This window comes from Cydia amplana, chromosome 11 (assembly GCF_948474715.1).
Source record: "Cydia amplana chromosome 11, ilCydAmpl1.1, whole genome shotgun sequence".
Lineage (NCBI taxonomy): Eukaryota > Metazoa > Arthropoda > Insecta > Lepidoptera > Tortricidae > Cydia > Cydia amplana.
In genome coordinates, this window is record NC_086079.1 from 16686816 (window position 1) to 16708998 (window position 22183).

General features: G+C 38.9%; 2 protein-coding genes across 2 annotated transcripts in view; one reads left to right on the forward strand and one right to left on the reverse strand.

The window, feature by feature from the left end:
* The window catches only part of LOC134652345 (lysosomal alpha-glucosidase-like), a 62132-nt gene that overhangs the window by 11927 nt on the left and 28022 nt on the right, over positions 1–22183 (reverse strand). The window lies entirely within an intron of this gene.
* Positions 1302–22025, forward strand: LOC134652083 (uncharacterized). The gene is made up of 2 exons (XM_063507240.1): positions 1302–1701; positions 21588–22025. The coding sequence occupies exons 1-2, from the start codon at positions 1362–1364 to the stop codon at positions 21971–21973; spliced, it is 726 nt and encodes a 241-aa protein (XP_063363310.1). The 5' UTR covers positions 1302–1361; the 3' UTR covers positions 21974–22025.

Consider the following 22183-nt stretch of genomic DNA (forward strand, 5'->3'; position numbering starts at 1 on the left):
TGGCTACTCACAAGTCCGTGGCGACGGCTTCAGTGAGAGAATACTTGTGCCAGTCTCTATGGGAGCCGGCATAGTGTTGGGTGTTAGCGCGCCCCACTAGAGGACTCGCAGACCGGGTCCCCGCCTCCCGCGCCCGCGCCCCGCGCCGCCGCCGCTGGCTGCCGTCTCATCGGCGCGCCGGCCCGCATTCCTCCAGGGCTCTCGGCCAGAGCGCGCGCGCACACCGCTAACAGTACTCGCGATATTCTAGATTTACCATTTTTGTAATTTAATCGCTCAGGATCAATATACACTGTTTAAACTATAATTTGGTGTCGTCTTCATCATTTACGAACCTTCGTCAACAAGTTTCGAGCCGGATTCGACGTAAAGCAACCATAAAGACGCCGTTTCGACGAGGTCAAAAGCAAGCAAGAAGATAGCGCGCCCGGCCGAGAATTACGATCGCCATCTTACATATTATAACATCGGAGTGAATCACCGCAAGCCACACTAAACTACAACTACTACAACAAAGCGAAATTTGTGAAGTCATCGTCCTGCCCGAGAACAAAGAAACAATAAACCAGAAAAGGGTTCCACAAACCAGAACGGTTCCACATACCAGGAAAAGGGTTTGCAGTATTTATTCGTGAGTCGTTCCAATTTTATTTCTTATTGCGCAGATATAGTTTGACCACCTTTACTTGGTATTTCTTTAATTTTCAATTTAATTCCCATTTCTAGATACTAAAATCACATTCCTGTTTCACGTCACCAATTCTAAATCCGTTTACATCTTAGTCAAATCGCAATATTTTTTAAATATTCTATTTTTATTTACAAGCTTTCCTATCAAGGTTAACATTCCCGTTCATATTTTGGATATTTTTTTATTACATTTTCGTAAAATTAGCCTAAAATCAGTAACCACATTTCAAGGCCTAATTAACTGTATTTCAACCATTTGTTCCAACTGTGTGCCATCATTGCAATTTTTTAATATTTACTTGGAATATTTCAGAAATCTGCACGTGTTCGTATTCGTACCTACACGTAACCGAGCCGTGCCGGGGTCGGAGCTACAGCGTGCACGTGCACGTGTACATCTGCTTCCGTCATTGCTCGCGCTTGCTTGCCTCTGCCACGCCATCCATCTCGCACGCACGCTAGTTGCATTCTTAAAATTTACGTATCGTTTCACAAACTTGGTTATTTCAATTCTTTTATTATTTAAACACGTGCTAATTACATTTTCTAATTGCAGCTGGAAATTTGAATTCTATCGCCATTCCTATAAACTAAAATTTCACTTTCTATTACAAGGCTATTTTTTTTCCTTCTAAAAATTTGCATTTTTTGTTACTTCACGCACTGCCATCATGGATTTAAAAAATCTCAAAAAAACACGTGCTTCTTTCAAATCAAAGCTTACCATATTTAAATCATATTTAGAGCCTCTTTTGTCTTGCCAGACGCTAAATAATTTGCAAAATCATGAGCTAAATACTAGATTCAACAAAATCCAAGATATGTACAATGATTTTGATTCAGTTCAAACTGACATCGAAAATTTAACGGAAATTCCAGGTGACGAGCACACAGAACGGGAAAATTTCGAGACAAGCTACTTCGGCGCCTTGGCTGCCGCACAGGAGCTGCTCAGCAAGCACGCCGCGGCTGGTGCTGCCTCTGCGGCGCCGGAGGACAATCTGGTAACGGGTTCCAATGTCGTTACTGCACTCACAGGTGGGCCAAACATTAAATTACCTACGATTCATTTACCTACCTTTTCTGGGCGCTATCAGGACTGGTTAGAATACCACGATACCTACAAATCTCTCATACACGATAATCAATCGATTCCAATTATCCACAAATTTCATTATTTGCGAAGTTCATTAAAAGACGGTGCTTCACTCGTAATTAAATCACTAGAATTCTCATCTGATAACTATAAAGTTGCGTGGGATCTGCTTTGTGAACGCTATACCAATGATAGAATATTGGTAAACAATCACTTAAATGCATTATTCAACATAAACCCCGTGCTTCAGGAATCTTCAAAGGCCTTACGTAACACTGTAGATTCAGTCAATAAAAATCTCAGGGCTTTGAAGACTCTTAATTTACCCACGGAGCACTGGGACCTCCTCATAATCCACATGGTAACCAGCAAACTCGATTCAGCCACGTTGCGCGATTGGGAGACCGAGCGCAATGACATTAAAACTCTACCAACATTAACAGACTTTACCACTTTCTTAAGAAACCGCGCAGATTTGCTGGAAACCATGGAGGAAGCACAAACACTAAATAAACCACGTAGACACAGTGACATCACTCACAATCGTCCTAAATCATTTCTTGTAAATCATGCTCAAAATCAAACTCAGTATAAATATAAGTGTCCTGTTTGCAAAAATAATCACTCAATTTATCAATGTATTAAATTTAAAACAATGCCAGTTGAATCCCGCATTAATAAGGTGAATCAATTAAACCTTTGTACAAACTGTTTGCGATCAGGACATGACGAGCAAAGTTGCAGGTTGAGCTCATGCCGGCTTTGCACACAAAGACACAATACCATGTTACACATGAACAATCAAGCAAAGGTAGACCCTAAACCTTCCACATCCAAACCTTCTAATGATTGTGTAGCATCAACAACTCTAAAGGAGCATACACAGACACCACAACCAAGCAGTGCCACTTTGTGCTCCACCTTTGGTGGCCATCGTGTACCATTAGCTACAGCTGTCGTCAACGTCAATGACTGTGATGGCCAACCACACCAAGTTAGAGTTCTCTTGGACAACGGAAGTATATCTAGTTTCATTACTAAAGATCTTCAAGCAAAACTAAAATTACCTACCTATTCTACAAGCATATCCGTCACAGGGTTGGAAAAGAAACGGTCACACATCACCGAACATTGTGATGTAACTATAACTTCACGTATACAAGATTACACCGCTGAAATCAATTGCCTTGTTGTCCAAGAGATCACTGACATGATTCCATTCAACAAACTAGATTGTGACTCGTTCACTATTCCCCCTCACATCCACCTAGCGGACCCGAACTTTCACGAGCCATCCGAGGTGCAGATGTTGCTGAATGCAGAACAATTTTGGGAGTGTCTTACATTCAATCACATATCCCTGGGCAAGAAAAAACCCATCTTAGTTGAAACAACACTCGGATGGCTTGTTGCAGGTGCTATATATTCACCCAATTCTAAACAAAAGCAACCCTATACAGTCCATTGCAATCTAATAAACAACATTGAGCTTGATTCAAAACTAGACAAGTTCTTTGAACTAGAATCAGTTCCATCCACTCAACAAATCCACACTAAAGGTGAGAGTGAATGCGAACGCATGTTTACACAAACAACAACTCGCCACCCAGATGGTAAGTTTGTTGTCACAATACCATTAAGAGAATCTCCTGAAACTTTGGGCGATTCTAAAACACAAGCATTACTTCGATTTCAAGCACTAGAGCGTAAATTCAAGCGAAATCCAGAATTCAAACAAAAATACATAGAATTCATTGACGAATACCTAAGACTAGGTCACATGTCAGAAAACACTGACATACATACAAACGAAATTTCATATTTCTTGCCACATCATGCAATTTTGCGGGAGTCTAGTCTTACTTCTCGCTTACGTACAGTTTTTGACGGCTCTGCAGTTTCTAGCTCAGGGAAATCATTTAACGACATACAATACGTTGGGCCGACTGTACAAGATGATTTGCTAAGCATATTAATTCGATTCCGACAGCACAAATTCGTAGTAACTTCAGATGTCCAAAAAATGTACAGACAAATCTATGTCACTGAAAGTCAAAGAAGTCTGCAGCAAATTCTGTGGCGCTCAGACACCTCACAACCAATCAAACAATATAAATTAAGGTGACGGTAGAGGTGGGTAAATTTTCAGATTCTGTCAATTTACCCCATTTCACACACAAGCGCACTTCACGCACACTACCTCACTTTACTGGGACAGGTCACTGACCCATCAAGTTTTTTTTTAAGATAGCGTTTTGAGTTTAGTGGCCTCCTTTTAGGAAAAGCGTTCCATTGAAAGAAGAAAGAGAAACAATACATTTAATCTTGCTTTACTTGTCTGTTCATGTCACACGTGACGTATTTAAATTCTAATAATTCATTTGGTTGTTGACAATTTTCTACATTATGGCTTTGTCGAGATACGCGTTTTCTAAAGTTAAACCGAATAAAACCAGATGTCATTAAGTCAGATGTAAAATTTTATTTACTACTCTATACGACTTTTCATAAGGCTCAAAATCAATTAAATGAGAATTTAAATAAATAAATTTCCGGCAGGGTGCAAAATTTAATTAAGGCGGACAAAATAAAATTTGAAAATATATGGAAACAGTGTTGGCTAATGTACCCCTAATATCTTACACTACTTACTATTAAATTAATACAATTAAAATAAAAAATATTATACCGGTATTCCACCGGTATTATTTCAGTGCTGAAGCGATTATCTTCGATCGTAGCCTTGATAATGTAGGTGTTGATAGTTACTTACGGCGGTAGGAGCGGCAATGAACCCCGTGCAGAGTAGAACGTGAGGTGCGTTGGGATAAGTGCATATATCTACTTATAATTCTTTGGCTGGTTGGTAACCCTCTATATTTTATTTTTTGTTTTACTGTTATTAGGTTAAGGGAGTTTTAGGGAGTGAAAAAAAAAAATGATTTTCGTTTTATGCGCTCGCGTGATTGCCGATGGATTATAATTAGACAAAAGAACTTGTTTTCCACGCATCGAATGTAGATCCCTATGACACTTCCTCCAAGTCTTCTCCAATAATGTTTATACCGTATTTTAATTACCTACCTTAAATGTTACATTTCTAAATATTTTTTTTGTGCTATACATACTTCAAAAAAATCGCTGGAGGCCTAGCGGTAAGAGCGTGCGAATTGCAATTCCGGCTCGTACCAATGAGTTTTTCGGAACTTATGTACGAAATATCATTTGATATTTACCAGTTGCTTTTCGGTGAAGGAAAACATCGTGAGAAAACCGGACTAAACCTAATAAGAGCCTAGTTTACCCCCTATGGGTTGGAAGGTCAGATGGCAGTCGCTTTCATAAAAATTAGTGCCCACGCCAATTTATGGGATTAATTGCCAAGCGGACCCCAGGCTCCCATGAGCCGTGTCAAAATGCCGGGACAACGCGAGGAAGATGATGATGATGTGACACATACTTCCAAAAAAATCTACAAATATTTTACGTGACAACTGCTTATAAGTAAATATTATGTAGGTACACTTATAAAGTATAAAGTAGAAAATATCTTATAGGTACATAATGTGACAATGTGTAGGGGTGAGAGATAGGTAAGGGATGGTACTCACAGCTAGTCCTTTGAATTGTCCAAATTACAGTGCACTGTTCACTCTTTTCACTCGCGTTTCGGGGCCCTTTGGTTTCGGAAGGCACACGCGACACTGAGGGTGCAGAACTTCACCCTTTCGAATTATTTTTGAAGAGTCCGGGACGCACACGCGCGATGTGTGTCAAGCTCGGAGCCAGATCGCATTCTGCCGAGCGTTCCCGAAAGATCGCCGTGAGTTATGATTTTGGGACGGGGAGGGTAGTTGGAAACTGCACATTGTCACATCCCCCCCCACTTAATCTCGAACAGTATGGCTTCAATTGGGATATATTTACTCTTTTTACAACATTATTTGAATTCGGCTTAATTAGCGCGGCTTGACCGTTTGTAATATTTTTAATTGTATATGGCCCTGACCACCGCGGACAAAACGCGGCGCATACTCCTCGATCGGCGTTTGTAAGCGGAAAACATTTCGCGAGTACTTGTTGCCCTACATTAAAAATATTGGCTCTCCTACGATTATTATAATAATGCTCTTGTCTCTCATGTGCAGCGTTTAACTTTCGAACTACTGTAGTTTGTTCGTGGTTATGGGTCGAGTTTCCTTCAGAAATTATTTTATCTAATTCCCACCTATTTTCTAAAGGACTTCTAATTTCCCGCCCGAGAAAAATAGATGATGGTGTACGATTTGAACTCTCATGGACTGCGGTGTTGAGAGCAAGCTGGAAATTAGGTAGCGACTCGTCCCATATAGATTTCGTTTTCCTACAATAAATATTTAACATTATACTCAAATTTCGATTTACGCGTTCCACTGCATTTGCCTGTGGGTAATACGGAGATATTTTAACATCATTAATTCCCCAAACATGGCACATTTGTTTAAATACATCGGCTGTGAAATGTGTTGCGTTATCAGATACGATAGTTCGCGGCGGTCCGTAATTCGCCCACACGAGCCTCGACAGCGCGCGCACGGTGTTAGCAGCGGTCGCCGCCCGTACTGCAATCAACTGAACCCACTTTGAGTAGCCGTCCAAAATAACCAAAATATATTTGTTTCCGTTCTTTGATATCGGAAATGGTCCTTTGTAATCTATATAAACTCTTTCCCAAGTTTCGGTAGGTACAGTTGATGACATCAAACCAACCGGTTTCTTATTTAATGGTTTTGTCGTTTGACAAAGCAAACACGACCTTACGTACTCTTTAATATCCGTATACAAGTTCTTCCACCAAAAAATACTGGCTATTCTATTTAAGGTTTTTGTTATCCCTAGATGACCAGCTATATCTTGATCATGATAATAATTTAAAATTACATTTTTTAAATGAATAGGTAATACTATTCGCCATTTGTTTGTTTTCCCTAATTGCCGGCACAATAACTCGTTTTTAATTTTATATTTTGGAACCCTAGTCCCACCATTAATTTGAATAATTAAATCATTGCAAAATTTGTCGTTTACCTGGTGTCTTATAAGCGAATCATTAGTAACGGGGTATTCCTGAAGCGCGGAACAATTGACTTCATCCGTTCCTTCGTACATACGGCTCAAACAATCGGCTACGTTATTACTACTGCCCTTAATATGTTTAATATCAAATTTAAATCTGGACAGAAGAAGTATCCACCTCCCTAACTTTCCAATCTGTTTAGGATGTTCAAAAAGCCAAGATAATGCAGCATTATCGGTTTGAAGTTCAAACGGCGCGACTTCTAAATATTGTTTAAATTTAGTGACTCCGAATACGGCGGCGGCACACTCTTGTTCGTAGACCGTTTGGCGACGTTCGGCGCTCGACAGCGTGCGGCTCGCGTAACACACCGGCGCCAGGGCCCCGTCCACTTCCTGCTGAAGCACAGCTCCAAGAGCTGTTCCAGATGCATCACTTTGTAAAATAAATTTTTTTGAGAAGTCAGGAAACCTCAAAACGTTAGGTGAAACCAATTGCTGTTTTAATCGTGCGAATGCGTCAACCTGTTTAGGCCCCCAGATGTACTTGGCATCTTTTTTTTTTAACAAATTTAACGGTTCGGCAACTTCCGAATATCGAGGAATAAATTTTGCATAGAAGCTAGTCATCCCCAAAAATGTTTTTAGCTGTTTTAAATTTTTCGGTTCCGGATAGTTTACAACGACACTTATTTTATCGGGGTCGACGGCTAAACCGGAATAACTAATATTATACCCTAAAAACTGTACCGACTCTTTACATAGTTTTAATTTTTTTGGGTTGACTGTTAACCCTGCTTTACCAAGTCTACTCAACACCTCGTCTAGGTGTTGCACGTGCGATTCCTTGTCTTTGGAAAAAACACAAATGTCGTCCACAAAAGGGATTATATACTTGTATTTTATATCACCAAATATCATATCGACCACCCTGTTTAATGACTGCGGACTTACACAGAGCCCGAAAGGAACATATTTGTACTGAAATAACCCAAAGGGGCATATAAACGCTGTAACCGGCTTAGATTCGTCGCTTAACGGTATCTGATGAAATGAGCTGTTAAGATCAATTATTGAAAAATACCTAGCCCCGCCTAAATACTGGAAAACTGATTCAATCGACGGCATTGGATAACTGTCGTATACAATCTTCTTATTTACCGCCCTGTAATCGCAGCAAAGTCGCTTGCCACCACTGGCTTTGTCGATTAAAAATGCTGGTGACGCATACGGTGAACTCGATTTTTCAATGATACCTTTATCAAGTAGTTGTTTAATATGTGCCTCCATTTCCGCGGCTTTCGGCGGCGACAGCGGATAAAATCGTGAGCGAACCGGAACATTATCAATGAGTTTTATCTCATAGTTCAGGATGTTAGTTTTACCTAATTTTTCCGTTACGACTTCTTTGTGTTTTCCTAATAAATTTTCCATTTTACCTCCAATTTCTTCATCGTTTTGAATGCTGTTAAACTGTACTATATCTTGCTGCTCTTCATTTTTTAACAATGGTATTTTATAATGCGGCATAAAGTCAAATATCACGTATCCATAAAATGGATATGGGACTAGTTTTGTTTTGTTAATAAAATCGCATCCTAATATAACAGGTGCAATTAAACTCGGTGCTACTGTAAATTCAAATTTCCAAGTAAACTTATCAATTGAAATCAATACGGTTATAACTTCGGTAGCTGTAAAAACTTGTCGCCTAGCGGTAGTACATTGAATATTGCACCGCGACGTAACCACCTTACGACGACCTTTGAGTTTATCTGCTAAGTCCTGAGTAATAAATGATCGAAACGCGCCCGAGTCCACTAACGCGGTAAGAATATTATTACAAATAACTACTTGTAAGCATGGTTTATTGGTTTCCCTATAACTAATTATTTTGCCACCTTCTTGGACTACTGCGAGAGGAAGCTGACGGTGGATATCGTTGCTTACTCCCTGTTCGCGTTTCCCGCGTAATTTGACTGTGTCTGTAAACGTCTACGACGCTGTTCACAATCACGCCCGAAATGACCATAAGAATTGCATTCATAACAACGTGGGCCGCGCTGCGTTGTTTGAACCTGATTAGCAACCGATGTATTTGCGTTAGGCAAGCCCGACCCGCCGGCGGTGACCTCTCGCTCGCCCCCATGCGCTAACCGGTTCCCGCGCGAAAACGATGCACTCGACTCCCGTGCCGGTTGACCATATTGCCGATACGTATTACTACCAACATTTAACTGGTTCCTTTGATAAAAGTTATGCGAGTTTTGTGAATGCAATTTGTCTCGTAAAAGAGCGCCCTCGACCTCACTACTTATTTGCGCTAATTGCGACATGTCCTTTATGTCCATAGGATTGCATTTAATGTAATAATATATCCTTGGAGAAATTCTACTTAATATAGTTTGCATTAACATTTCCTCTGACCAGCCCAGATTGAGCGCCTTCGCCACCGCAACTACAGAATGCGCAAACTCTAATAACGTTTCGGACTCATATTGATAACGCAAGCACATTTCATTTTTTAACGTTTCAATATGTATCGGAGATAAAACCTCGCTTAAAATCAGTATTTTAATATCTTGCCAATTATGTAACGCAGCTGCCCGACGGAACCACCAATCCGCCAGGAACCCAGTTGTCCTGGTCATTATCCAGGTCACATACTCTGACTGGGGAACTAGCTGGAGTTGAGTAATTTTATCGACGCTGATAATAAATTTAATAAGCTGTTTAGCCACCTTGCCATCACAAGTTGGTAACTCCGCGAGCATTTTTTGCAACACTTTTAACTTATTTTTATCGACTCGATTATGTTCACCTACCGCGTTCGCGGGTGACTCGACCTTTTGACCGTTAAGGCACGTCGATGGAGTATGCGACATTTTTTCTGTTTCGATCGTATTAATTCGTTTCTTTAACTCTGATATTTGATTATTTTGCGACTCAATCTTTTCCTGTAATTGTCTAATAGCCGGATTCAAATTTTCCAAATTTAACGACTTAAAATATTTAAACATGTCCGACACTCGAGTAACGGTTTTTTCTTCTGTGTCGGACATTTTGTTACCGATACGTACTAATTAATGCCAAACAAGAAAATATTAGACCTAATTCGGGGTTTCGCAACCTCCACCAATTGTGACAATGTGTAGGGGTGAGAGATAGGTAAGGGATGGTACTCACAGCTAGTCCTTTGAATTGTCCAAATTACAGTGCACTGTTCACTCTTTTCACTCGCGTTTCGGGGCCCTTTGGTTTCGGAAGGCACACGCGACACTGAGGGTGCAGAACTTCACCCTTTCGAATTATTTTTGAAGAGTCCGGGACGCACACGCGCGATGTGTGTCAAGCTCGGAGCCAGATCGCATTCTGCCGAGCGTTCCCGAAAGATCGCCGTGAGTTATGATTTTGGGACGGGGAGGGTAGTTGGAAACTGCACATTGTCACAATAATATAAAAACCGATCATGTACGAGTAGGATTCACCATGGGTTCCACAGTTACACATTTTTATTGCATATTTTTTGTTTAAGACCAACTCACCTATTATAGGACATAGGTCTTCCATTAATCTTTTGGCGTTGAACTATTTTTTGTATATGTATTTATGTAATACAATTCTGAGTTAGGTTATGGTACATTTTTGCTCACCTACTTATAGTTATGTATTATATCTGATATGTGAGATACCAAACCTGATACCAAAAATCGCCGCAAAGTTAAAAGTTCATTTATTTACGTTACTCATCTTCGGATCACCGACTTACTACTTCCTTACTTGACATATGTGTAGTAATTTTAATTGAACTAGTCCAGTAGTTACGGTGAAAATTGGCTTTAACAAAATGGCAGACACACGAGTGATCTTATAAGGGAGATTATTTTCCTTGAGTGAATGGTATGCATTTACCCCAATGCACCTCACGTTCCACGCGGCGCGGCGTAATCTGGCCCCTATTTCACCACGGTGACAGGTACGACAAAAACATCACTGTTATTGACGCCATAGGCATCCATGGACTACAGTTACCGCTAACACTGATTTAAACTTTCACGATTTTTACACATTATTAAATTGTACAACGGAACCGCAAAACGTTCAAGCGGATAAACAAGACCAAGTGCGTGTAGTTCGAAAAACTCGCGCGGTTAGAAGATGCTGATATCAACTTAAGCCAGTCTTCTCCGAGACCACGGGGACAACGCCGTCCTCGAAACGTCGGAGGTAAATCTTAAAACTTAGATACGCGATTAAGTCCCGTTGTACAATTTAATAATACAGTTACCGCTTACCATCGGGCGGGCCGTATTCGTGTTTGCCACCGTCATTGTACCTATTATTAAAAAAAAACTTTATTATATCGGATAAAACAGACATTTCTCTCGCGAAAAAATCTTGTGACAATTGTCACAAGATTTTTCAAAGAATTTTCGGTAAGTCTTGACAGGAAATGAGTTCTGTGTCGCAATTTCGATACAGTTGCCGTGTTTCTTGTGACAATTGTCATTAGCTTCGCAAAATAAGAATTTTTTAGTGGCAATATAATGGAGTTTATTTATTTATTAAAATGTTGGTGGCAAACAAGCACATCGCCCGTCCGATGGTAAGCGGTTACCGTAGCCTATGGAGGCCTGTGACGTCAGCAACAGTGATGTCGACAACTGTCGCACCTGTCACCGTGGTCGTAGTGAAATAGGGGCCAGTAAGTACCTAATAATCGCAGTGGTCTTAAGTGTCACAGACCCTACTGGCGCTTAAGTCCTTTATGACAATTTCTGCCTATTTAAAATTGTTCAAAAAAAAAAGAAACCGAATAATTATATCGGACTACCGAATTTTCACGAGAATCAGTTGAGAAATGTGATATGCAAAGGAGAAGAATTCGGACATACGAAAGCATTTTTGCCCAATTTGAAACGGAGACCTTCGCCAACGCTCGGTCAATGATGGTTTAGGTACAGCTAGCTGCAGAGAAAAGGTACCACCCCTGCATACAATTATCTATCTGGTCGTACCTTTTCTCTGCAGCTGACTGTACACCTATAAAAATGGTTGTCCCTGCTGTAATTTTATACCGGTACCGTACTTTGTATTTCAACCGGTATAGTTTTACCTTCAAAACGAACCGGTATTGATAAATAATAACGGTACCATACCGCTTATACCGTAAAGAAAGCATGATGCAGTCTCTGCTTTGCACAATTATTGTGTGGACCACTGACTTAATATAAAAGAAATAGACACACAAAGCAGAACAAAAACGTCAAGAAATGTGGATCCCAATGACGTTTCGCACCATTTGCATTGATGATAAAAACGCTTACGTAAATTTTGAGTCAAGATAAATGTTTCGTACAGAAAAGAGCTTAATGTCGTAAGCATTAAGTGTCAAATTTGCAAACATAAGTACCAACACTGTTAAAAAATTTAGTCCGATGGCACTAAACGTAACGTATTTACGTCAAACAACGTCAAACGAGAATAATGAACGAATGGAGTCACTTTGGTACACTTTAATATGTATTACTGTACAGGAAAACCAATAGAAGTAATAAATAAAACAAATTTAATTTAATCGGGAGCTCAAATAAAATTAATTCGTGGTTCAAATTCAAACAAATTAAATTTTTAATTCGTAAGTATACGTCTTTAAATACTAATTTCCTTGGAATAAATTCTACTTATTAAATAACTGTGTATCTAAGATCTACATTTACTCATAGCGCGGGTGTACGGGGACATTTAGATACTGATTGGATTTTTTTTATAAAGTCTACCTATACTTTATAAAAAAATCCTACAGGTTTAGCATTTACAGTTAGTCGATATAAGCCCTTATTGGTGGTGTATATGTCGGAAACAGGGAAATGGCCCGAACACACAAGTGCCGTTTTGCCTGGTTTAAAACTGCATCACCCCTATCTCTTGCTATAATTAAATAGCAGTCCACTTTGCACGTCGCATAGGTTTTCTTGGAAATCTTGAATTTAAACATAATATTATTTCTTATGAATTCCATATAAAAATATAAAAAAATATTGACCTCACATCGACTCATTAGATTTTTGTTCCTTAACATCCCTTCTTTGGTACTAACAAATTAATTTATTCAAAACCATAAAATTACCACCAGATTACATAAATTATGTAATGCTATCCAAAGAACTAACCGAAAGAAATACATTCCATCCTTTTTCCTTGTTTTATCATTGTTATTTTTACATATTTTAACGGCACATTTCGTAATTGTTGACAACTTCACATTTGAGCGTTTCAAACAAGACTAAACGAAAAAGTAATGCATGATCTGTTTTGACATCACTTTTGTGGGGCCATTTTTGGCGGCTGATTGGGTATCCAGTTCTTTATACTATATCAATGGTGTGGACAAAATTCTTATAATCACCGAAACATACATACCTACGCACATAATGTCATTGAAATAAAACATTGTTATTTTATAGTAAATTTATATTATACTCGATATATACACATAACAATAACCAGACCGCAGCGGTATTAGCCTGTAAGCTTCATCTCTTGTCTCCAAATCCGCAAAAACTAGTTAGTACTAAATGCTGGTCTTGCTGTTATTTTATTCTTGAAGATTATGGCTTGTTTCTTGATTATTGAGAACAGCACGTAATCGCACACATATAGACGGAACGAACGGCAACAAAGTAGGTGTAGACACTAAGACTTTCAGGTATTAAACGAATTACGCTTCGTATTAATAGGTAAGTAATATTTAAATGAATATATAATATTCTCTAACGTAAATACAAGATTACAATTGACATCAAATGTCATTGACGTACAGAAGTCGTATACTTTTTTTTAATGACGCAAAATTGATACCAGCATAATGAAAATCAATCCCAATCAGTAAAAAGAGTCTTTAAACTTTTTTCATTTTAAGCGGGTTTTGAAGGAACAAGTTACTTAAATTCAATTGTAATCGTATTGTTTTAGGATAGTTTACTGCTGTTTTCGATCGTTACGACCTGTAAATAACAACAAATCAAATTTTAAATAAATTTATTTACCCTGTTTTTTGAAATACAATTTATCTACTGGTATACATTTTCGTATGCGTATATGATGAAATGTCTAAATAATGTCAAAAACGAGCTACGACGAAGTACACGTCTGCTTCGATCCAAGGCCAGCGGCCATCTGACTCGAAGAAGAATTTTGAGTGATGTCGTCAATGTATGGAAATTGTACGAAAGTTTACATTTGGGATTGAATTTCTGTGTTGTATTTGTGAGTAAAAATATAAGTAGATAATAATTTGCTAGTTTAGTTATCTAGCTTTCAAAATCACACAACAACTCAATTACTGTTAAAGGCAAAACTGTAATGCGTGTTGCTCAAACGGAACTCCATATTTTGATTTTTGGATACTTTTAGTGTCGATTTGTAGAGAATTACAGCAAATAAAAAATATTATGCCGTGAAGAGCCGGTACACGGCTTCTTCGTGAACAAATTTACGTATAATTTAATGCAGTTATTAAACATTTCTTGAACAAATTGATTGCACAAAGTGAGCTCTAAATCGAAAACGTCATATACCGTCCCCTTAAGGGGACGGTATATGACGTTTTCGATTTAGACCTCACTTTGTGCAATCAATTTGTTCAATGAATGATTAATAACTGCATTAAATTATACGTAAATCTGTTCACGAAGAAGCCGTGTACCGGCTCTTCACGCCATATTTTTTTTTATTTCCTGTAATTCTCTACAAATCGACACTAAAAGTGTCCAAAAATCAAAATATGGAGTTCCGTTTGAGCAAGACGCATTACAGTTTTGTCTTTGACAGTAATTGAGTTGTTGTGGGATTTTGAAGGCTAGATAACTAAACTACCAGATTATTATCTACTTATATTTTTACTCACAAATACAACACAGAAATTCAATCCCAAATGTAAACTTTCGTATAATTTCCATACATTGACGACATCACTCACAACTCTTCTTCGAGTCAGATGGCCGTTGGCCTTGCATCGAAGCAGACGTGTACGTCGTCATAGCTCGTTTTTGACATTAATAAAGACATTTCATCATATACGCATACGAAAATGTATACCAGTAGATAAATTGTATTTCATAAAATAGGGTAAATAAATATAATCACGTCGAGCTCCAGTCAAATTTTAAATGTGAGTTGTTGTTATTTACGGGTCGTAACGGTCGAAAACAGCAGTAAATTATCCTAAAACAATACGATTACAATCGAATTTAAGTAACTTGTTCCTTCAAAACCCGCTTAAAATGAAAAAAGTTTAAAGACTCGTTTTACTGATTGGGATTGATTTTCATTATGCTGGTATCAATTTTGCGTCATTATAAAAATGTATATGACTTCTGTACGTCAATGACTTTTGATGTCAATTAATTGTAATCTTGTATTTATGTTAGAGAATATTATATGTTCATTTAAATATTACTCATCTATTAATACGAAGCGTAATTCGTTTAATACCTAAAGACTTGCAGTGTCTACACCTACTTTGTTGACGTTCGTTCCGTCTATGTATGCGATTACGTAACGTGCTGTTCTGATAATCTTCAAGAATCAAGATAATTAATAACGGCAAGCATTTAGTACCAGCGAGTTTTGCGGATTTGGAGACCGAGATGAAGCATACAGGCCAATATCGCTGCGGCCTGGCCTGCTTATTGTTATGTGTATAAATCGAATGTTATATTAATTTACTATAAAAAACAATGTTTTATTTCAATGACATTCTGTGCGTAGAGGTATGTATGTTTCGGTGATTATAAGAATTATGTCCACACAATAATCGTGCAAAGCAGAGACTGCATTATTTCTTTACGGTATAAGCGGTAAGGGAAAACTCATTGGTATCCTGGCTCGTACCAATGAGTTTTTCGGAACTTAGGTACGAAATATCATTTGATATTTACCACTAGCTTTTCGGTGAAGGAGGAAACATCGTGAGGAAACCTGCATACTCGTAGTGCATACATTTGCGAAGAAATTCAAAGCTGTGTGTGAAGTCCCCAATCCGCATTGGGCTAGCGTTGAGATTATTGTCTATACAGGGTGGTCCAAAGTCCAAACCGTGACGTCCAAAAATCGTGGGCTATCATAATGTACCCCATATGTATGTTAGCCGATTTTTCGTACTTTTCAAGTTATGATTTTTAAGCTTTTAACTTTTCCTATGTAGGTAATATTCTCCGACCGTCCTTAGTCTGGGACCGGTCTGAAAACCAGCGCCGGGCACCTAGGCCCGGCACACGCTGAGACTGGAACCCTTTGCCTAATACAAAGATCTTCTCACTTTTGTTTTGTATATGATAACAACTGTTTTATTTTATTATGTAAGTAATTCTAACTCTATTTTATGTTCATGTATGTGGCAATAAACAATTCTTATTCTTATTCTTATTCTATTCTTATTCTTATTCCTATGAAATTCCGGGGTTCCCATACAGAGTGGCTGAAAAATAACTGCATTCCGTTGCCAGGGAGGTGTTGGGATTATACTGAGCAACTTTTATTATGGGACCAACCCCGAAATCGCGAAAAAAAAATTGGCTTTTTATACATTTTGGCTAGTCCATTTTCTATGGAAGGGTAATTTTTTTTCGCGGTTTCGGGGTTGGCCCCATTGTAAAAGTTGCTCAGTATAATCCCAAAACCTCCCTGGCAACGGAAATGCAGTTTTTTTTTAGCCACTCTGTATGGGAACCCCGGAATTTCATATGAAAAATTAAAAGTAAAAAAAAAACATAACTCGATAACTACGAAAAATCGGCTAACATACATGGGGTATATTCTGATAGCCCACGACGTGAGGAATCTAAAAAAAAATTTTTGGACGTCAAGGTTTGGACCACCCTGTATATAGGCTGAATTATTATTATTATTTATAGGCGGTACGGTACCGTTATTATTTATCAATACCGCTTCGTTTTGAAGGTACTATACCTGTTGAAATATAAAGTACGGTACCGGTATAAAATTGCAGCAGGTACAACAATTTTTTATAGGTGTACAGTCAGCTGCAGAGAAAAGGTACCACCCCTGCATACAATATTCTATGCAGGGGTGACCTGCAGCTGACTGTACCTAAACCATCACTGACCGAGCGTAGGCGAAGGTCTCCGTTTCAGCTTGGGCAAAAATACTTTCGTTTGTTCGAATGTTCTCCTTTGCATATCACATTTCTCAAATATCTCGAGAAAATTTGTAAGCAGGTTCGGTAGTTGGATATAATTACTCGGTTTCTTTTTTTTTTATAAGTTCTAATAGGCAGAGATTGTCATAAAGGACTTAAGCGACAGTAGGGTCTGTGGTACTTAAGACCATTGTGATTATTCGTAGTGTCCGACCGAAGATTCGGTTTCGGTTTCGGCCAGTTTCGGCCATAAAATCATGTTTCGGCCGTAGTTTCAGTTTCGGCCAAAAAACGGCCGAATCTTTCGGCCTGGCCGAAACATACGAAATAGTACTTCGTATTATGAAACTAAACTATGTGACAAAGACCAAAAGTTGGGGAGCAAGTAGGACAACAATATTTATATATACAGAAATTTGTGTTTCGGTCGGACACTAATTATTAGGTACTTACTGATTACGCTGCGCCGCGTGGAACGTGAGGTGCGTTGGGGTAAGTACATACAAATCATTCAAGAAAAAAATCCCTTTTAAGATCACTCGTGTGTCTGCCCCTAATAGACTAATTCAATTGAAATTTGGTACACATTTTTCACATATGACAAAGAGTCGGTGATCCAAAGATGGACTAGTAACGTAAATAAATAAACTTTTAACTTTGCGGCCATTTTTTTGTATCGTGTGATATATCAGATATTAAATTGTAAGATATTTACTAATAATAAGCATTGGTCACGTAAATTATTTTTAGTCTTTTTTTGCAAGTATGAATGATATAGAAAATTATTTCAATTATTTTTAAAATTAAGCCTATCCAAAGGCGACTTGGAAGATGTGTCATGGGGATCTATATTCGTTGGGTGAAAAACAAGTTTTTTTGTCTAATTATCGTTTAAAACACAATCGATCGGCAATAACGCGGGCACATAAAACAAAAAACTTCTTTTTTCACTCATAAAACTCCTTAAACCTAATAAGAGCTAAACAAAAACAAGTGCGAGTCGGACTCGCATTCTAAGGGTTCCGTATATTAAGTCCGTCTCACGCTTGACTGCACATTTCTTATAGATTTTCCTGACATATATAGGTAAAGAACTACTTTGTGTATTTTTTTCAAAATTTTAGATCCAGTTATTTCGGAGAAAGTGGGCGGAGAATGATCATTTTTTGCCTATTTTCATGAATAACTGCTGAACTATTAATCCTAAAATTATATCTTTGAGATTCTTACAATGAGCTCTTTTATTTGATATGTAACACTATATAGTTTAAAAAACATATTATTTAATTTTTTCATTTACCCCCCCCAAAAATGGCTACCGTATTTCAAATTCTCTAAAATACATTTTATTTACGTTACACGTCCATCTTTGGGTCACAAATTTACATTTGTGTGCCAAATTTACATATGTGTGCCAAATTTCAACTGAATTGGTCCAGTAGTTTCGGAGAAAATAGACTGTGACAGACGGACGGACAGACAGACAGACGCACGAAGAATTATATGTATATGCACTTATCCCAACGCACCTCTCGTTCTACGCTGCGCGGGGTTCATTGCCGCTCCTACCGCCGTAAGTGTAAGTACAACTACATCATCAAGGCTACGATCGAAGATAATCAGTTCAGCACTGAAATAATAGCGGTGGAATGCCAGTATAATATTTAATTATTTATTTTAATTTTATAAATTTAATAGCAAAATAAATAGCGAATATACGATACTCGTACAAGTAAATCTGTAAAGATCTTAGGGGTACATCAGCCGACATATATTATTAAATTTTATTTTGTCGGCCTTAATTAAATTTCCACCCTGCCAAAACTTTATTTATTTAAATTTTTAATTGAATTGATTTTTCGCCTTATGAATAACCGTATAGAGTAGTAAATAACATTTTACATCTGACTTAATGACATCTGGGTTTATTCGGTTTAACTTTACAAAACGCGTATCTCGACAAAGCCATAATATGCAGAAAATAGTTAACAATCAAATGAATTAAATTAGAATTTAAATACGTCACGTGTGACATGAACAGACAAGGAGAGCAAGATTTAATGTATTGTTTCTCTTTCTTCTTTCAATGGAACGTTTTTATAGTTTCTGTTCCTCAAAAGAGGTCAGTGGTTAACACTAAACTCAAAACGCTATCTTAAAAAAACTTGATGGGTCAATGACCTGTCCCAGTAAAGTGAGGTAGTGTGCGTGAAGTGCGCTTGTGTGTGAAATGGGGTAAATTGACAGAATCTGAAAATTTACCCACCTCTACCGTCACCTTAAACACTGTCACTTATGGGACGTCCAGTGCCCCATATCTTGCCACCAGATGTCTTGTACAGTTGGGCCAAGAATGCGCAGACAAAAATGTAAGTGAAACAATCTTACACGATTTCTACGTAGATGATTACATATCAGGAAACGATGACGAAACCACTTTGCTAGAAACATGTAGAGGCGTCATCAAAACGCTAGAAAGCGCCCATTTTCACTTAAGAAAATGGCGTTCAAACACACTATCATTACTAAACAACTTGGTTGCAGACAACAGTAGCGATGAACTATTCAAATTGGACAGAGAAGATCATTCGAAAACCTTAGGTTTACTTTGGTCATGTAAATCTGATGAGCTGCTGTTCTCTGTAACTGAAAATTTAAAACCCAAACCCACTAACAAACGCAGCATTCTATCCGCCATTGCCACTATTTTTGATCCCTTAGGACTTATAAACCCGTGTTTGCTGCCAGCTAAATTAATTTTACAGTCACTGTGGGCTAAAAACATTTCTTGGGAAGGTCAATTACCTGACGACATTGAGGCACAGTGGAACAATTTTGCTAAACAAATACCAGACATAGTTCAAATTCGTATACCGCGCAGAATACTATGTGACTTTCACGTCAAGGTCGAGCTACATGCTTTCAGCGATGCCAGTAATAAAGCTTCTGCATCATGCATATATCTACGCTCAATTTCCAATGCAGGACAGGTTAATGTTCACTTAGCAATAGCTAAAAGCAAAATTGCCCCACTGAAACAAAAATTAAGTACCCCTCGATTAGAATTATTAGGGGCCCTTTTATCGACCCACTTAGCAAAAAAGGTCAAAAATTCACTGCGCTTGACTATTGATTCACAGCATTTTTGGTCTGATTCAACTATAGTTCTTTGCTGGATAAAAACATGCAAACAACAATTAAAACAATTTGTCCACAATAGGATCACAGAAATCACTAACAACTCTGACCCCACAGATTGGCATTATGTACCCACAACCTTGAACCCTGCCGACATAGGTAGTAGAGGTCAGAGCGCATTAAATCTCAAAGATTCACCTTTGTGGTGGGAAGGACCGCCTTTCCTCCATAAAGGTGAAATACAATGGCCTACTCAACCTCAAAATTTGCCTTTAGAGAATTTGCCTGAAGTCAAAATACAATGTCACGTTTCAACTGAACAATGCGAGGATAATTTCACCTCTAAATATTCAAACTTTTGTAAATTACAACGAATTATAGCATACATGAATAGATTCGTTCATAACTGTAAAAATAGAACTAACAAGAATACAGGTCCATTAAAAGTGTCAGAGCTTAATTTGTCATTACAAATGTTGTGTAAACAAGTGCAGACAGACAAATTCAATGAGCAACTCTTGCGTTTGCTAAACAAACGCCCACTTTCTCACAAGGATACCCTGTTGAAATTTAATCCATTTGTAGATACCTTTGGAATTTTGCGAGTAGGTGGCAGACTTGCAAATTCATACTACGATTATAACACAAAACACCCTATTTTATTACATGCATCACATCACATCACTAAAATATTAGTACATCACTACCATCGAATGTTAATGCACACTGGACCACAGCTGATGCTAGCAACATTACGCCACAGGTATTGGATAATTAACGGCCGTAACCTTTGCAGGCAAACGTCACAAAGCTGCATTACATGTTTAAGATATTCGGGTAAAACTCATCAACCAATTATGGGCAACCTGCCACTGCAAAGGGTACAGTCCGAATACGTATTTGCTAACACATCCTGTGACTACGCTGGGCCAATCCTGATAGCGAGCAGAAAGGGTCGTGGTTGTCAAACTAAGAAAGCATACATAGTTGTTTTTGTTTGTTTGGCAGTGAGGGCGGTACACTTGGAGCTCGTCACTGATTTGACAGCCATGGGCTTTATTGCCGCGTTAAATAGATTCATAGCCCGCAGAGGCAAACCAGCCACCATTTTGTCAGATAATGGTACTTGTTTCGTAGGGGCTTGTAACGAATTAGCCAAGTTTCTTAAAAATAACTCTGACGAAATAACGTCATATTCAGCTACAAAGGAAATAGAATTCAAATTTTGTCCTGCTTATAGCCCACATTTTAATGGTTTGGCAGAGGGCGCAGTTAAGCGAGTAAAATATCATTTAAAACGAGTTACCTCCATGGCTCACTTAGATTACGAAGAGATGGTAACATTTTTGGTTCAAGTTGAAGCTTTACTTAATTCTAGGCCTTTAACCCCAATTTCATCGGATCCATCCGATCTTACCCCTCTTACCCCTGCGCATTTTTTGATAGGACGAACGCTCACTATGATACCTGCTCCCTTGGTGCAAGACTCGCCGATACATACCCTCGCGAGATATCAGAGAATAGATGCGCTAAAAGCGCATTTTTGGAATCGGTATTATAAGGAATTCATTTCAGAACTGCAGGTCCGACACAAATGGCGCAGGAATGGAGGCCAGCTGAAGCTCGGCGAGATGGTTCTCGTCAAAGACGACCGCTTGCCCCCCAGCAGATGGCTGCTCGGGCGAGTCGCCGCAGTCTACCCGGGCGACGACGGAGTCAGCCGCGTCGCTGACGTCACCACCACCACAGGGACGCTGAGGAGGGCCTACAACAGGCTCTGCCCGCTCCCACTGACATTGGACCAGGATGGTCCAAGGGGGCCAGCTTGTTAGCGCGCCCCACTAGAGGACTCGCAGACCGGGTCCCCGCCTCCCGCGCCCGCGCCCCGCGCCGCCGCCGCTGGCTGCCGTCTCATCGGCGCGCCGGCCCGCATTCCTCCAGGGCTCTCGGCCAGAGCGCGCGCCATCACCGCTAACAGTACTCGCGATATTCTAGATTTACCATTTATGTAATTTAATCGCTCAGGATCAATATACACTGTT